The 17,457-nt window shown below is 46.3% G+C and overlaps 1 protein-coding gene across 2 annotated transcripts in view; it reads left to right on the forward strand.

The window, feature by feature from the left end:
• The window catches only part of bahcc1b (BAH domain and coiled-coil containing 1b), a 99,417-nt gene that overhangs the window by 52,685 nt on the left and 29,275 nt on the right, over positions 1–17,457 (forward strand). For both annotated transcript variants that reach the window (XM_072666689.1, XM_072666690.1), the window contains 7 exons: positions 4,553–4,675; positions 4,809–6,875; positions 7,446–7,554; positions 8,371–8,561; positions 8,716–8,874; positions 12,448–12,644; positions 13,915–14,269. In XM_072666689.1, coding sequence (XP_072522790.1) covers positions 4,553–4,675; positions 4,809–6,875; positions 7,446–7,554; positions 8,371–8,561; positions 8,716–8,874; positions 12,448–12,644; positions 13,915–14,269 — 3,201 coding nt within the window. The remainder of the gene's footprint in view (positions 1–4,552; positions 4,676–4,808; positions 6,876–7,445; positions 7,555–8,370; positions 8,562–8,715; positions 8,875–12,447; positions 12,645–13,914; positions 14,270–17,457) is intronic.

Here is a 17,457-nt window from a genome sequence, read left to right on the forward strand (position 1 = left end):
GCTCAGTCCTACTACTTTCATCCTGTTAACATCTCTCTCTCTCTCTCTCTCTCTCTCACTCTCTCTCTCTCTCTCTCTCTCTCTCTCTCTCTCTTGCTCTCTCTCTCACTCTCTCTCTCACTCTCCTCCGCCTGTTTCATTCTGTCACTTCTCCTCAATTAGAAGATGAGATGGGCAGGTTGCCTCGCTTTTCCTCACTCAATGCCCCCACCCCCACCATGTCTGTGTGTGTATGTATATGTATGGATGTACTCCTCCTCTGCAGCAGATAAATGATGTATTGTGAGCAACGCAGAGCTGCACTTTGGCTGATTGTTGGTATGGGTGTCGGGTGCGTTTGCTATATGTAAAGCCACGCTGCAGTGAATGGGCTAATTCTGCAGTGAGGTGAATGGAGCTGCGCATCAGGAAGGTGCGGAGCCGGTGTTAAATTACACCACCAGCGCAGCTCTGACCTGTAAGTGACTGCTTGTAGTGCTGAGCTGTAACTATAACTCATTATCCATTCACACGTACTGATTCATATCCTTACACATCACTTGAGCAACGAGGGAAGAGTAGAGCATGTGTGTGTGTGTCTGCATGCATGTGTGTCTGCGTGTGTGTGTGGAGCATGACAGGTGGATATAAAGCGGAGTGTAATGCTGAAGTGCTCAGCACTCCCACGAGAGCTCAGTCAGGAGGCAGAACGAGTGGAAGCCAGTTTAACAGACAGGATGATGTGCCAAGTGGATGGAGAGAGAGGGGGAGAGAGAGAGAGAGAGAGAGAGAGAGAGAGAGGGAGGGAGGGAGGGAGGGAGGGAGGGGGGGGGAGCGAAAGACAGAGAGTGGAAGAACGAGCAAAAGGAAAGTTAGTCATTAATATTTTTACCCTAGTCAAGATGAAATGCTCAGCATAAAACACACACAGATGTGTTTGTGTGTCTCCTGGCTGTGATGATGGCTTTGTGGCTGGGGACGTTTCTGTCATCTCTTTCTCTTTCTGGCTTACACACACACACACATACACACACTCCTCCTCGCTGAAAGCCACTCTTCATTCTCTCTGTAGTCCGAGGAATGATGTAAGATCAGCTTATTTTAGCTCGTTCACCATCATTTACAGATCCCAGCAGATTGTATACACTGACCGTAGGCCAGTAGCGCTCTCTCACTACTACAGTCTTCCAGTGGCTCCTTCCTGTCATCCTCAAAGGTGTGAATTTGTGCGTGTGGGTGGGTGAGTGCGTGTGCCTGTGTGTGTGTGTTATGTGTATGCATATGTGTGAATTTGGTGATGTCTGTGCTTGTGTGGGTTCAAGTATCTATAAGTTTGCTTGTGTGCATCTGCGTGTCCGTGTATGCGTCTGCATGTGTGCACGAATGTGTCCGGGTGTGCGTACGTGTGTGTGTGGTCTCAGAGGGCTCTGCCTAGAGTGAGCTTTCACTCCCCTCTGCTCTGTAATAGGCTGTGGCGGTCTGGCGGAGGCTCACTGGGTTTTATTGCACATCATTAGAGTCTGATTGCTTTTGGACTGTCATGGAGCTCGCCTCTAATTGTTGGCATTTAAATTAATTGGTGGAAAGGAGAAACGCTGATGAGGAGAGCAGCGTCCCTCAGAGGAGAAGAGAGGAGGAGACCTCCTTTCCACTGCTCTGCTCTCTTTTCTTCTTCTCTTCTCTCCTCTCTTCCTCTCCTTTACCATCTTCTCCTCTTCTCTCCACTGTCATCCTCTCTTCTCTTCTTCTCTGTTCTCTCCTCTCCTCTGTTGTTCTCTCTTCCCCTCTTCTCTTCTCTTATTTCTTCTCCTCTCTTCTCCAATGTCTTCATATCATCTTCTTTTCTTTTCTCTTCTTTTCTTTTGTGTTCTCTCTCTCTTCCTCTCCTCTCCCTCCTTTTCTTTTCTATCCTCTACTCTCTTCCCCTGTCCTTTCATCTCCTTTCTTCTCCTTCCCTCTATTTTACTCGCTTTTTCTCTTGTTTTCTGTCTTTTCCTTTGCTTTCCTCTTATTTCTTCTTATCTCTCATTTTCTTTCCTCTCCTTTTCACCTGCTTCTCTTCTCTTCTCCACTATAAGGAATGTTATACATATATTTCATTCTCTTTAGCATACACACACATACTCTGTCTCCCCTGTGTGCCTGTAAACACACACACACACAGACGCTCGCACACACATAAACACAAAGACACTTTCGCACACGCAAACACACCTATGCAGGCGTGCACCTGTTTACAAATGACTGTAAGCTCATGGTGTTGTTGTCCTCGTGCTCTGGATGGTGTTTGGTGGAAATTGAAATTCAGTGGCTGTAGAAAACAGGTGCAGCCAGAAGGCCTCGTATTAACCATCTGTACTCCCCTGTGATGTCACTGTCAGCAAGACGCTCCGCTGCTGTCAATTAGCAGCAGAGGCAGAGAAAGGGGAATCACTCTCTCTCTCTTCCCTCTACCTCTCTCTCTCTCTGTCTCTCTCTCTGTCTCTCTCTCTGTCTCTCTCTCTCTCTCTCTCTCTCTCTCTCTCTCTCTCTCTCTCTCTCTCTGCCTCTCTTACTTTTGCCTCTCAGACACACTATCTCTCTCCTGCTCTCTCTCGTGTACATGATCGGCCCCTTGTTCAACAGCATGTTTTACACCCTCTCATTTTCTCTTCACTCTATTTCTCCCACACACACACACTCCAGTGTATTCCCTACCCTGCGCCTCTCTATCACTCGCATCTTTGCATTGTTGAGCACGTTTGCTCATTGATCGTCCTGTAGTGTGATCTGAACCTGTTCAACGCCCATAAAGCTGCAGAAAGTGTTCATTCATCCTTTCTTCACTTTGAACTTCATTTCCTGCTCAGTTCTTTTGTTTTTGTCCATGTGAATGTGTTTGCGTGAGTGTGAATGCGTGTGAATGTGTCCACCTACTGTATGCAGGCATGTGTTTGTATGGGAGTGAGGTGCTGGTGTTTTTGGACAATGGCTGTGTGGAATGTAGGAGATGAGCTTTATGGCCTGCTGTTTACTTTGGCCAAGACTTTTAACTGCACCCTGTTTAAAAGTGAACAAAGACACACACACACACACACACACACACACACACACCAATAACTTGTGGTTGTAGTGCCAGGTTAAAACCCTTTAGAAGAACTGTTAGATCTCTTAGACTCTGTATGTAAGCCCATAGTACAGTTCTATTAGCATTTATTATATTTATCATCAGTTTCATAGGCCCTAAAATAGAACCATGTGGGACTCCACTAGATACGCTGAACTGAACGGTTAACAGATAATTCACAATATTTTTTTGCATTAGGATTAAGCACTAAATAATACACCTCGGCTTCAAGTTTTACACAGAGCTACAGGCCAGTACAGACATGAGCAAGATTAAAATGTGTTAAAATGATGGTAGAACCCATGTACCTATGTACACATGTACATAATTTCAACTTTAGTACAGCCACAATAGTCGACTGGGAAGGAATCAAACACATACAGCACATGACACCTCTATGTACCTACCAGTGTCATACTTGTGCTTTGAGCCCCGTAAGACACATAAGACTGTGTCTTAAATCTCTTAAAGCTCGCAAGCTGCTAACATTAAAGATCTCCTCTGTACCTGTGGTGGAACCTAAGCATAACATCAGGGCGATGTAAAATGTTTAGTTTAAAAAGATACGAAAATGGTCTTGAAAAGCCTCACACATTCAGACTTGCTCATCAGACGCATTCTGGTTGAGTACCTTGGTGTATTTAGGCCAGTTCCAGTGTGTGGCTTTTGGCTGCTTGGCCATCGACCTCTGCTGCTCTGTGTCTGCAGCTCAGCCATGTGTTTAGTTTCCACATGGATACCCCTCCAACCCCCCCCCCCCCCCGCCCCCCATGCTGTGGCCTCCACTATCCCAGGATGCAGTTCAATGTCCTTGGAGGGGCAGAGTCGAGCAAAACGGCCGTTTACCTTCCTCTGAACCCATGGGAAGTGCACAGAACAGCTTCTTGAAGGACAAGGGGGTTTTGTTTCTTTGTATTTCTCTTGTGTGTGTTTTTTCATGTGTGTGTGTGTGTGTGTGTGTGAAAAGGGTTTTTATAACATGTGTACTAAGAGCGGATAAACCATAACAAATCATAAAGAGCTGAGAAACACGCAACTGACAATTTACCAGTTAACAGGTTGCGTAAGTGCTGTATACAAAACATAGCTTAAAAGCACTCACTTATTAGCATCACGAATTTTCTCACCCTTAAAACCTCACAGTCTACGCTTGAGATAAAAGTACTAACAAGCTTTTTTCTTTAAACATAAGCAGAAATGCTTACAATGACAAGTATGGAGACTACTGAAGTCCAGGTTTGGTTTATGCCTTCCTTATGAATGCCAAGTGGAGAGCAGAATCTGCATGTTCCTATCAGGGCTGTTGGAAAGGTTTTGCCCTGCTCTAGGGCTTCATGGACCTTCATTCTGCCATGGCCGCAGCACAGCAAAAGGCCAAGTCTGTCACTCTTATGTTTAGTTTGTCTCTCCTGACAATTCTCTCTCTCTTTCTCCCTCTCCTCTTTCTCTCTCTGTCTCTTTCGGTAGCCCCAGGGTATTCCCGCTTTACTGGGAGTCTGCCCCCCACCTTTCTACCCATGGGCCCCCTAGATCACCATGGAAACAGCAGTGTTCTCTATGGGCAGCATCGCTTCTACGAAACTTCGAAAGGTGTGTAAGGCTCACTTCTTTACTTTAACTCTATACGAAACTCAATTCCCTTCATGGATTCAGAGATCTCACATTCCGTACTGCAGTCTTTCTTTCTTTCTTTTTGTCTCACTTTTCCTTTTTCTGTCTTCAGATTTCTATATCAGAAGCCTGTCGTCCCAGCCCCACCTCCTCTCCACCAATCACAGCCTCCCACCACTGACTCGGACCGCCCCCAGCCACCCCCTAGGCTCCTGTAGCCGTGAGCGTGACTCTGGAGCAGGAGGGGCTCCTCAGAAAGGCTCAAAAGAGCCAGATGTAGCAGATCGAGGCGTGTCGTCTGGAGGAAAAGAGAAGGAACGAAGTAAACAGGAGGCGAAGGAGCGCCAGCACCACAGCCCACCTTCGCCGACCCCCCACCAACATCAGCACCAACACCTCCACCCACACCATCATCCTCAGCTTCACTCTTTAGGGTCGGAGGAAAACCCTCGACACAAAGATGACCCCAAGCACCTCAGTGCCTGCCTCTTGACCACCAAGACCCATAATGGCTCTGAGCCAGGGACAGCAGCCAGGGGCTCCCTGCCCAGTTGTGTGGGACCAGGAGCCTCGATCTTAGGGACTGGTCGACAACGGAGTGGAGGTAACCTCTGTTGCAAAGAAGGAGTGAGTGGTGAGATGCGAATAAGTGAGCCTTCGCCGGACTGCCTGCGCCACAGTGCAATGCTAGGTCATACTCATCCAGTGCCCTACTCCATGCCCCCTCCTCTTGGCTTGGGCTCAGCAGTTGGAGGATCATGGCTTCACCCTACTCACCCCCACCATCACCATCCACATCACCCTCATCCAGACCTGTACTGCCCCCCTCCCCCTGCCCTCACCATATCCTCTGCTCAGGATAAGGGCCTAGCTCCTGGAGGAGGCAGGGACCCCAAAGTCACAGGGCCCACCTTTGTACCCTCTGTGGGACCTCTGGGAGACAAGACCAGTGGGCCCTTCCAACTGGGTAACCCCTACTGTCGAAGTACAAGGGGAGGGATGGTTGGAGAAGTGGGAGGGGAAGGAGCAGGCAAAGCTAAAGCGCCAGAAAAGACGAGTAATGGAGGTAGAATAGCGCCTCCTCCTGCACCTCCCCTCCAACCATTGAATACCTGCCAAAGAAAACCTACACATCAACAGCAGCAGCATATATATGGAAAAGCAGAAAAGGGTCCAGACTGGTCTGTAGGCCCCCATCCTCCCCATATACCACAGCAGGCACAGCACAGTCATAATCACCAGCCACATTCAGTTCTACCAAACCGCGCCTGCAGCCTTGAGCCCGCAGAGAATTCCTCTGAGACTGATGCTTATCGGCCCTCTCTGCCCCAGGGGGCCAAGGACAGCCGCCAGGATAAAAGCAACCCTTTCGCCAGCACCCCGCCTTTCCGGGACTGTTCTCACTCAGGTCCTCCTCACAGGGTTCCGTCTGAAAGCAAGGCCAGTGGTGAACGTGGGTGTTCGCTCCAGCGGGACAGCCAGAGGGTTGCTAGGATACACCATCAGCAGCATAGCAACAGGCACGGAACCGATGTACAGGATCCAGAACTAGGTCCGAGTAGCAGTTCTCATGACAAGAGGAAGCCAGAGGTAGAGATGGCAGCGCAAGGGTACAGTGGACATCAGGCAAGGACTTTACCGTCCTGGGAAGTACGAGGACACCAGGCCCATCCTGACAATGAGCGACGGAAGTCTTATGACTCTAGTGCCCAGGGTGCGTCAGGAGACCATGGGTCTCACCCTCCCTTCCCCACCTACCAAGAGCCCTCGCTAGGCCCCCAGGAGCCAGAGAACAGTGCCATGAAGAACCTGATGAAGTACAGTAGCCAACAGCCACTCCTGCTATCCCAGAAGAGTCCGTTTGGTGGGCTGGGCAGCCTGAAGCAGGGGACGGCAAATGTAGACATGAGAAACGAGAAGAGTGGAGGGAGTGCAAGCTGTGCCCAACAGGAGGGCAAGCAAACGCTGCCTTCAAGGAGAGCCTCCTCATCCTCTGGGGAGAGTGAGCGCTCTGAGCGGCTGGGTCGAGATTCTGGGGAAGTGCAGCGAGAGGGGGAAGTGCGGCAACCCCCCGTGGGCATCGCTATGGCAGTCGCCAGGCAGAGAGAGCCACTGTGCCGCCCACCAGACGGACATGCCACCCACAGCCGCCACGGCAGAGTGCTGCCCAGCATGAAGGGTAAGCCACCAGCAGGAGGCTTTGAGTGTGTGCGTATGTGCATTCTGTGTGCTGTATATATGTGTGTGTGTGTATATATGTGTGTGTCCATTTGTGCTAACAAGACAAGCATCATTTTCCAGTTTAGCTGTGCTACTTGTGAACTTTTGGAAACTACACATGTGAATATCTGAATGTGTGATTACTGGAACGGTCTCCAATTAGTCATTTTTGGTTGCTAAATCACGTAATCAGCTACATGCAAATTGGTGCTGACATTTTAGAAGTGTAACATGCCAGATTGGGTGTTTTAGTCATTTCAGTGCCAGTTGGCATTTGATTGCCAAATTGCTTTACTTTGTGCAGGTCAAACTACTGTTTCTGTAACTGTAGCTTCTTTAACTTGTGCTATACCTCCTTACTTAAATGCTGAATATGACAAGCAAATGTTCCAAATATAACCTTGAAGTAGTCAGTTTGCACATTGGTATTTCAAATTAGGTTTAATATAGTACCTTATTTACTTTCTCGAAAGTGCTGAGTTGTGTTGTGTCAGTGCTGAACTGACTGACTGTGGTTCCTCTGTGTCAGAGGTCGGACGCTCCATATATCCCCTGGAGCAGGAGGATGAAAGGAAGAGGGTGCGTGAGGAGCAGCTGGCTCTGCCTCCACTGGACAGAGAACGAGAACTCCTCCTCAGGTCTGTGCTTATGTTATAATAATAATAATAATAATAATAGTAATAATAATAATAAGCTTCCCTGACAACCCTTGTGTGTTTAAGGTGGTAGTAACTTCAGGCATCTGCAGATGGCATTACATGAGGATAAATGGATTATAAATACCTGTGAGGTGTGTGATGAGATTCATAGATTGAGAAGAGGTGGTACAGTGCAGTAATCGTCTCACTGGATGTGTGGAAAATGAGGTGCACAGCAGATGTTCATGATTGGCAAAAAGCAGTGATTGCACCTAAGCCAAAGTGTAAAGGAAGTAGCTGAATTTGCAGGAGTATTGATGCGCATGGCCATACGGGTCTAACAGTAATGGCAAAAATCCAAAAATTTGGTCTACAAATCCTCTGCATTCTGGAGGAGAAGTGGGAAAAGGCCTGTTGTGTGCTCTATATGTTCCCTGCGGAGTGTTCTTTCTGAAAATGATTGAAATTGGTCTGCATTGTCTTCTAGAAGCAATTCTTGCCTAGAAGTGAAGCATTTTTATTTACACGCCATGAAACGCCAGTGTTCTCTGTCTGTCACTTTTGTCTTTTGGCCACAGTTCTCATTTACTTTCCTTTACACTGTGGCGAGACATTCACTGCACTGTACCACCTGAATCTATGTATGCCGTAGCACCCACCCCGGTATTTATAGCCCGATCAATCTTGTGCAACATCATCTGCATGAGCCTAAAGTTACTACCACCTTAAATGCGCAAAAGTTGAGAATCTAAGTTGCCTCTTATGCTGTTTGGTTCTTGTGGGTCACACCTAGTTATACTTGCTTGTAATATTCAGGGAAAACAAGGACAGAGTTGAGTTTGCCAGGATCCACCCCTCCAGCAGTTGCCATGGAGATCTGACCTCTCACCTCATCGTGCCAGGCAGCAGCCAGTTAGGAGCTGATCCTTCTGCACATGCTCACCCAGCTCATCATCACTGGATGCCTCGGACAGGAAGTCCCTCCCTCTGGATGGGCCACTCGTACAGTAAGTAGTTTTGTAGTTTTATAGCATTACATTTTTTTAGTTTTATAACATTACAGTAGAAAGATGGTTCTGTATTAGGGTTCTCTTAGCTGTAACTTTTATATCTGTTCAATCTTTCTGCTGGTTCTACCTTTTTGGTGTGGTTTCTACCTAGGTTTAAGTCATGCCGCCCTGCACCAGAACCTGCCACCTGGCTTCTCTGCTGCCATGCCCAGCGCCCTGCAGCCTGTTCTGCCTCTGCCCCAGGATCCGTCTGCTGCCCTAGTGGTTCTGCCCACTGAACCAGCTGCCCACCCTGCCACCCACCACCTAGGTACGTCAACAGAATCCCGGGCATCTGTTTTCCAAGTTTTTTGCCTTTGGGGCGTTCTTTTTATATATATTTAAAATTCTATTGTTGTTTTACAGCCATCCGTCCTTTTACTATGGCTCTCTGCCACACTGTAGTATACCTTCCATCTTCACCAAGATCTTTTGCCTGGCCGGTGTGACGAGGTGTCTCTTCACTCGCTTTGTTCCCTTATCATTCCGTAATCATCGTAAAATGCTTCACTAAGCCATGCTGGCAGTTGCTGCACATCTTATTATCAGCTTAATGGGAATGGTCTCACAATTCTAATTCTAATGCTCACTTTGAATGCACGGAGTGGAATTCAGAAAACCGTTTAAACAAATTATCATTTCAAGCAGGTAGTGGGTGTGTTTGACTAAATGCTTGCTAGGGGTGAGGTGTCCATGCATACACTGTGTATGAGAAGAAGAACGTAAGAAAGGCAGAGAGACAGCTAGGCTTACGTTTTGTGTGGGTGTATGTTTGAATGTCTATCATGGCAGTGCATTGCAAATCGCAAATCGCCGTGAAGGAATGTGTAAACAATTACATGTCAGAAATCACATATAGCATGTGTGCATGAAGGTGTGTCAACAGTCATTTGTTGTTCAGGCTAGTCCCTATTGTATGAGTGAGTGGGAGGCGGGGGGCAGTGAGAAGAAACAGGGCGGAGTCGTAGAGCCAGGTCAGCTGCTTATTTATTGCTTCTTTCGAAAAAAGAGTTTATCCTGCTTTTGTTGGAATAATTGTTTCCACTGTCCAGGGAAGACTTTCTACTAGATTCTGGAACATTGCTGGGAGGATTTGACTGCATTCAGTGACAAGAGAGTTAGTGAGGTCAGGATGTTGGATGATCCCCACCACCCCACCTTATCCCTCCCCAACTCATTCCAAAACGATTGGAATTGAACACCATCTATAGAACACAGTTCCACCGCTCCACAGCTCAGTGCTGGGGGACTTTATAGCCCTTTATCCCATGCCTGGCATCAGACATACTGCCAATAGGTTCATATTTATCTGCCACAGGGAGTCCTATTCGATTGGTAGTACTTCTCTGCTATGCTATGATGCTCTAGCACTACAGTGTCTTGTGTTATAAACAAACTATTTGATTATGGCCTACACTTGCTCACAGAGCTGTTCCCGGGGCTTTGATTTGACCATGGCTGTTATGTGCCATGTGTGCCTGTGTAGAGTACTGTGTCTGCACTGTGCCTGGACTCCCTCCTCCCAGCTCAGCCTGTGAAATTTAATTAGCTCTCTGCTCTTCAGCACAGCGCTTTCCTTTCCGCGCTCCGCAGGAGCCGCAACCAAGAGGGGAAGTGCACCCACCAGACCCTTCCCCAGAGAAACATTACCCCCATCCCAGTAATCTCGGCCATACAAAGGCCCCCGCCATGCGCCAGGGAAGAAGGGAACGGGTGGAGCGGGTGGTGGAGGAGGAGGAGGAGGCCCAGAATGAGTAGCATGTGAAAAGCAGTAAAAGAAGCATATTGTGTTGAAATTTTTCTGTGGGCTGAATCTCAAGGCTGAGACAAGGTCCACAGCTGTTGTGCATCCCTCCCCATGCCTTTTCCTCTTCTTTCTCTCTCTCCCTCCCACTCTCAAAGGCATCCGTCTTAGAGCACAGAAAATAATATGGTAAATTCGTCCCTCAGATAACCCTGTCCTCAAAAAAACAGCCCACATTGTGTCTTGGAGCACAACATGGAGCTCTAGTCGTGTATTTAAAGGAATTACCTGCATAGAGCTGTAGTTGTGCCTGAGGTTTTGGTTAGAACCCGAATGTCCATTTTCTTCCTGGTCAGGGATGCGGTGGGTCCGGACCTTGCACTAGGCAATTTAGCATGGCTAATTCGCCTACTATTGAGAGGTAGGAGGAAGAAATAGAGAGAGCACACTAAATTCCTTTCAGACAGTGAGGAACTAACATACCAAGTTTTGAATCCCCACCTACTCTGCAGCGTTTTATTTTCTTTAACAAATGATGTGCATTTAGAGTGAGACTTGACCAGACATTGTAATGTCCAGTTGAAAGTACAGTACCAGCCAGACACTGGATATTAGAGCTCAAAACCACACCCCTGTCAACACAGACACATAAGTTAGATACACAATTAGATGTGACATTTAGACATTTTTTCTAGGTTCAAGAAAGTAAATATATTTGGAGTATGGGAACCACTGAGCTACAGCATTGCTGACATTATCCCAGGTTTCCTGCTGACTTTACATGACATTCGTAAAGTGACACCTTCCGCTTCAGTAAAGAATACACATTGGGGAAGTCCGACTGGTCCCAGTAACAGTACGTGTACAAATTCACTAAGAAACCATGGCCACCTAGAACCCACCTAGCCCACATTCTACACATGTGAGCCCCACATGACCATGTTGGCTGGGTAAATTAGGGTTGGGCCAGAGTTGTTGGTTCGACCCTCGCTCTGGTCACTGTTTTTAAGTAGTTTGGTGGGTTGTCCCTGTATGGTTTCTACTGGGTGCTCAATTTTCCTCCCACTTCCCCAAAAACACACATGGTAGGTGAATTGGCTATGCTAAATTGGCCTGATGTGTGAGTGTGAGAAGTTAATATGTGTGTGTGTGTGTGTGTGTGTGTGTGTGTGTGTGTGGTACCCTGTAATGGACTGGACCTTGTACTAAAGGTATTCCCACCTTGTACTCAATGATTCCGGGTAGGCTCTGGAACCACCATGGCCTGATCAGGTAAAGTAGATAAGAAGATGGGTAGATGTAGAGTTAAATCCAGTAATCCTGAAAGTCAAATTTGAGCCTAAGAAATATTTAACAAATAATATTCAAACCCGACCAAGCATAAGCTTTCTGGTTTGGACAAATATTTCAAGCTCTAGAGTGGCCTGAATACCAACAATTCCCAGTGCCTTTATAGCCTTTAGACGTCTGCGCTCCCTTTGAAGTGCACTACTCTGTATCTCGTCCTAAAAACTTTCATATCTTCATACCATCAGAGTTCAAGTGAAAGAGTGCACGTCATTTGGGACTCGGCCCTCCTCTTCCCCTCCAGCAGCCCGTCAGGAAGGACTCATGCAAAGAGCCACATTCATATGACAGTTTGAGGAAGCAGGCAAAATTGCTTTGACTGGCATTACTCTGGGTGGTAGTAGAGAACGAGCAAGTGTGGCTGTTGAGCTTACTGGTGACCGTCGCATTGAGTTAATCCGTGGAGGTAAGCCACGAATAAGAGTGAGGATAAATGACGGAGAATGTGGAATGTGGACCGTTTACATGGACGACCTGCCTCCTGCAGTAACAGTGCCACTTTTTGGCCTCTCCAGAAAGAAAGAAATGAGGAGTGTGCTGAATATGAGCATGTATGTGCTTATGTTGTACACAGACAATGTCAGAAAGAAGACAATATAGAAGGTGAAGTAGAGGAGTTCAATAGCTCCTGCCCCTTAAATGAATACAGTGCTGCGGTGTGACAAGTGCCACTCCATCTTAAGGCAAAAAAAGATGTCATCTTTTCCCCCCCACACTCACCCACCCCCCTTCTTTCTCGCTCTCTTGTTGTAGATGTGATGGAGCAGCAGGGACTGTGGCCCCCTGTGTATGGGCCTCGAAGGCCTCCCTCACACATGCAGCATCCCTCTGTCTACTCCCGCCAGTTTCTACGGCAACAGGAGCTCTACGTGCTCCAGCAGCATCAGCACCAGCAACATCACAGAGCAGCTCAGGCAATGGAGCTGGCACACAGGCACACACATTCTCAGGTAACGTATACACTATACATGGTTTTCCTTTTTAGGCCTTGCTCTACTCAGGCACCATTGTTTCTGGAAGGCCACCCAGTGTCCCTGAACAGAGTGCAGTGCTCAGTGTTGTGAAAAGCCTACTTAAGGTTGAGTCGTCACAAAGCTATGATATTTTAAGAATATAATTTTATGAATTTTAAGCTAAAAAACAAAAACGAAAAAACGAAAAAGTTTATGTTCCCACAAAGCTCATTTTAATAGAAAGTCAATAAAGAGTTTTTCCAGAGAAATCTGTTGTTCCCTTATACGATCTGGACTACTAGAATGTAGCACTGGAGATGTGTGTGAGTTTTTTTATGTTCTTCACATTGCATGGAAAGTAAATGAGAAACTCTGCAGAATGCCAATGAACTGTGGGTCAGAAGAATTTTGGATATGGAGTCCCTGCTGTATTTTCTTGCATGAGAACACAATTTTTAGCCTTTGATAAGCATTGCCTTGTGTCATGATAAACAAAGACAAAGAAATCTTATCACTAAGATTTCTTCAATTCTATCATGCTGTGAAGATTTATTCAGTGCTAGACCTCTTCAGGCAGAAGTTTTACCACAGCTTTAATCGGCCCTGAAAGTTTGGCCAAATCTGGCCAGAGCTGACCTGACCCACAGCATCAAGTTTTGAATCTAAACCTGACCCATGCCCAGCAAAATTCTGTCCCCACCTGAACTGACCCTCAGTACCATGTTCTGAATCTGAACCTGACCAATGCCCAGCAAAATTCTGTCCCCACTTGACCTGACCCAGAGCACCAAGTTTTGGCTCCAAACCTGACCCAAGCCTGCCAAAATGCTCCAAACCTGACCTGAACCCAACCACTCACTGGAGACCAGGATAAGATTCCTAATGATGGCTACTTTGAATAAAGTAACCCATCATCTGATCATCATTAAACATTAGTTTATTGTCTGATTATAAGATCTAAGTCAGATTTACATTTTCAGATAAAAATTAAGTTTCATTTTTCATTCAATTCCACTACTTCATTCATCATTCCTCTGATGGACATTCTAAAAGAGTTAAGATATGAGAAACTTTACACAGACTATTGTTTTCATGCTGACTTTTTAGAGCGTGCTGTACCACACTACCTCAGTACAAATAATCCCACAGTGTGCCACGTCAAAATTTAGGTAGTGGGTTGAGAGTCTAACATATGATGCACGTTCAAGATCTAGGTCAGACTTTCCATAACTTCTCACCTTTCCTGCCCTTTTTTTTGTCTCCACAGATAAAACCTGAGGACCCCCCAATCGATCTGGACGAAGGTTCTCCTGAGCCTCGGACCGCAAAACCAGCAAAGCCTTTCTCCTTCCCCACCTCCAGCAAACATCCACGCTCCTCCTCCTCTCCTGGGGGCTGTGCCTCCCGTCTCTCGCCCTGCTGCCATTCCCCTGCCCCGCGGCCCCATCCCAAGAGCACCCCATGCACCCCCTGCCCCGAGCCTAGTCCAGCTGTAGCAGCCCCTCGTTCCCCTGCCCTCAGCCCCCACTCAACCCCACATCACCTCCCCAAAGCAGCAGAGTCCCAGGACAAGAGAGGAGAGGGCCAGCCACCGCAGGACTACCCCCAGTCTCTGGAGCCTGGTGAGTGAAGTAACCCCAGAAGGCTTTTTCCACTGCAGGTGTATTACACTTCTGTTCATGTCTGTGAGATGGGGAGAGAGTCTGTTCTTCAGTGCAGCTTTAGTTACATGTGAGGTTGCTTTTGCAAATCAGTTGTAGTGAAAGGAAGGCTGAAAGGAAGTAAAACAAATTGATGTGTTCGTGCTCGCACAGATACATGCTTTCATGGCCACTGTTGGACAAATGTTACATGATGTTAGAAAAAAAAATTTTAATCTTACTTACTCTGTATGCGTGTAAAGGTCACAATGATCTGAATCCAAGGGAACAACTGGAATGTCACAAAAATCTATGCTGATCACAGCAATAAAAACACTTTTGGAAAATATGATTTTTTCCTATTACTGTTATTTTAATGTTGTGGCTATATTTTACCAAATAAGAGCATTAAAAAACAAACCCACTAGCAAACATAACGGCTCAAGAAGTGATCATTAATTGCCATCAGCGGCAGGAGTCTGGGTGGGTAGATGACTCTTTCTCTTCACTCATCACTCTTGATGCGATGTTGGCTGTCACAGGCATCTGTTAGCTGGTGCGGTGGAGCTGGGGACCTGGCACTTTTTTTCAAGTGTCTCGGCTGCCCAGCAATGCCGCATTGGTGGCAGTTCAGAAAGAGGCATGGCTGGCTTCGCCTGTATGGAAAGAGACATGTGTTCTTTACCCACCTAGTGGCAGCAGAATTGCTAGTGCTAGTAGATTTATGAACGTTTGGGTTAATTGGCAGTATCAAATTGGGAGAAAAATAGACAAATTCATTAATTAACACTTTGTCTATTTGAGATCTAATATGTATTTTTGCTAATATTATATTGTTTTATATAATACTAGGCATTTTATGGTACATACACAGTTTATCTACCTTCAACAAACCTTCAAATAAACCTTTATGTGAATACTGTCATTTTTATTCAATTCTTACTATTCTTACCAAACCTTTTTTTTAACTCATTTAACATTTTGCATGGAACTATGTGGATGGAAATATAGCTACTGTTAGGATTATATAGGATAAAATAGCCAAGCTAACATTACATTGTGACACATTCAGCATTATTGTTCCCAATCTAAGTAAGTGTAATTAAGTACAGTGGCACAATGAACCCTAATGCAGCAATTCAAGTTCTTACTAGGTTGAAGAAGATTTTTGCCAGTGTTATGTAAAGCTTGTCCAACCTGGCAGCAGTTGCTACAGAAGAACATACTGCATGTGTGGGTGGAGCATAAACAATGAATTCTTTGTACTTGCATGCAGCATCATGGTACTAAAGGCTTGTGTATTGATGGCTGGTCAGTCAGTACTGGGGGATCCGAAGAGAGAAGCATTCTCTGCCACCATTCATACTTTTGATGGATAAAGCAGAATATAGAGGAAGGAGGGGTGAGAGTATTGCATTATCATTCTCAAGGTTAGGGCCAAATCTGTGGGGAAAGAGAGAGAGGGAGAGGGAGGTTATGGAGGAGAGAATTCGGCCTGCCTTTGAGGCTCAGGGACAGTCAGGCTGGAGAGAAATGTACTGAGCTTCAGATAAGAGACACAGAGCCTTTGAAGAAGCGCACTGCCCTTTGATTACTGATGACCGACAATCAGCTTCTTTTTAAGAAAAAAGCAGAGCCCATGTAAGTTTGTTTCCCTCCTCTGTGCTGATGTGAATATACCATCTGCAAGCTTATAAGACAGTGTGCGCACCTCTCTAAGATTTCATATATTTCTCTGGATGTGGGTGTGGATGTGTGTGAGAAAAAGCAAAGGCTGGGGGGTTATTATGAGAGACAGACAGACAGGGGAGAGATTGGAGACAGGGGTCTCTTATCCTTCAGGGGTCCTTGAGCCCTGGCCGGCGGAAGGATACGAATTCATCTGGCTGCTTTGTCAGGGAGAGCGGATGGATACCATCAATAACCCAGCACTGGGGTGACAGGGCTAGCTCTGCAATCACATCCAGACACCATGCTGTCATCAATATACCCTGCTATGCTGCAGATCTTGCGCGCACACACACACACACACACATACATACACTCATGTGCAGTGCATACACATCCATGCACACAGACATGCATGCACTGCTACTCATACAATCATTTTCCCTCTCACCCCAAATTAGATGAATACACATGCTCACTCAGAGACTAAATTATACGCAAACACTCCTGTGTGCAATCTTTCGCACCCAAACAGTGCGCATATACACACACAGACACACACACACCCTGCATCCATAACCCCTTGAACATAATTCAGTATTCATAGAAATTTTGCTCACGCCTGCCCCATAGTCTTTATGGCACAGGCTCCATTATATGTGTGAGTGGTAATAGATAAATGCGACGCAGTGTCTGAATGGTACACACTGTCACTGGAGATGGAGTATACTTCATATATTACTCTACTAGTCTACACTTCAACAGCAGGAGCTGTGGCCCCTTTAACTGGCAAGGTCACACTGGGATGTCTATAACAAATGAAAGATAATGCATTGCTAGTATGTCTTTGCTGCCACGCAAAACCCTTGTATGTCTGAATTGTCAACTGTACAAGAGAAGGAAAACATCTTTGTAACTTTGTGACTCAATGGAAGTCAATGCAAAAATGCCATTTTGGAGCATTTCTATTGGTCCACTCATTTTGACACAATCTAAAGAGCAACTGCCAAATTTAAATTATGTCAAGGTTTATGTTATGTATTATGAGTTCCTGGATTGTTGTTGGATTTTATTTTATTTTATTTTATTTTACCCAATGTTCCACCTCAATTTTTCATTTTCAATTTTCAACTACCCCACCCACCTGTTAGTACTCTTCCCCTTTCAAATGTAATGCTCCTGGCACAGGGAGGCCTCCTTCGACACACACACACAACCAACTACTGACTGTTTTCAAACTGCCGCAGGTGCAATGCCATTGTGCAATCAACGCATTTGGAGGAAAGCACTGGGTACCCAGTTCTGATACAGCGGCTAACAGATGCCCGTGCTGGCCAACATCACACTGATGTGATGTGGGGAGAGGGTGAGCGAGCCATCTACCCACCCAGAGAGAGTAAGGCCAATTGCTCTCAGTGCTGGCCAATTGCTCTCACTGCTGATGGCAGGCAGCATGACCCGGGATTCGAAGCAGCATTAGCTGGGGTCATAGTGGTAGAGCC

The sequence above is a fragment of the Salminus brasiliensis genome, chromosome 22, assembly GCF_030463535.1.
Source record: "Salminus brasiliensis chromosome 22, fSalBra1.hap2, whole genome shotgun sequence".
Taxonomy (NCBI): domain Eukaryota; kingdom Metazoa; phylum Chordata; class Actinopteri; order Characiformes; family Bryconidae; genus Salminus; species Salminus brasiliensis.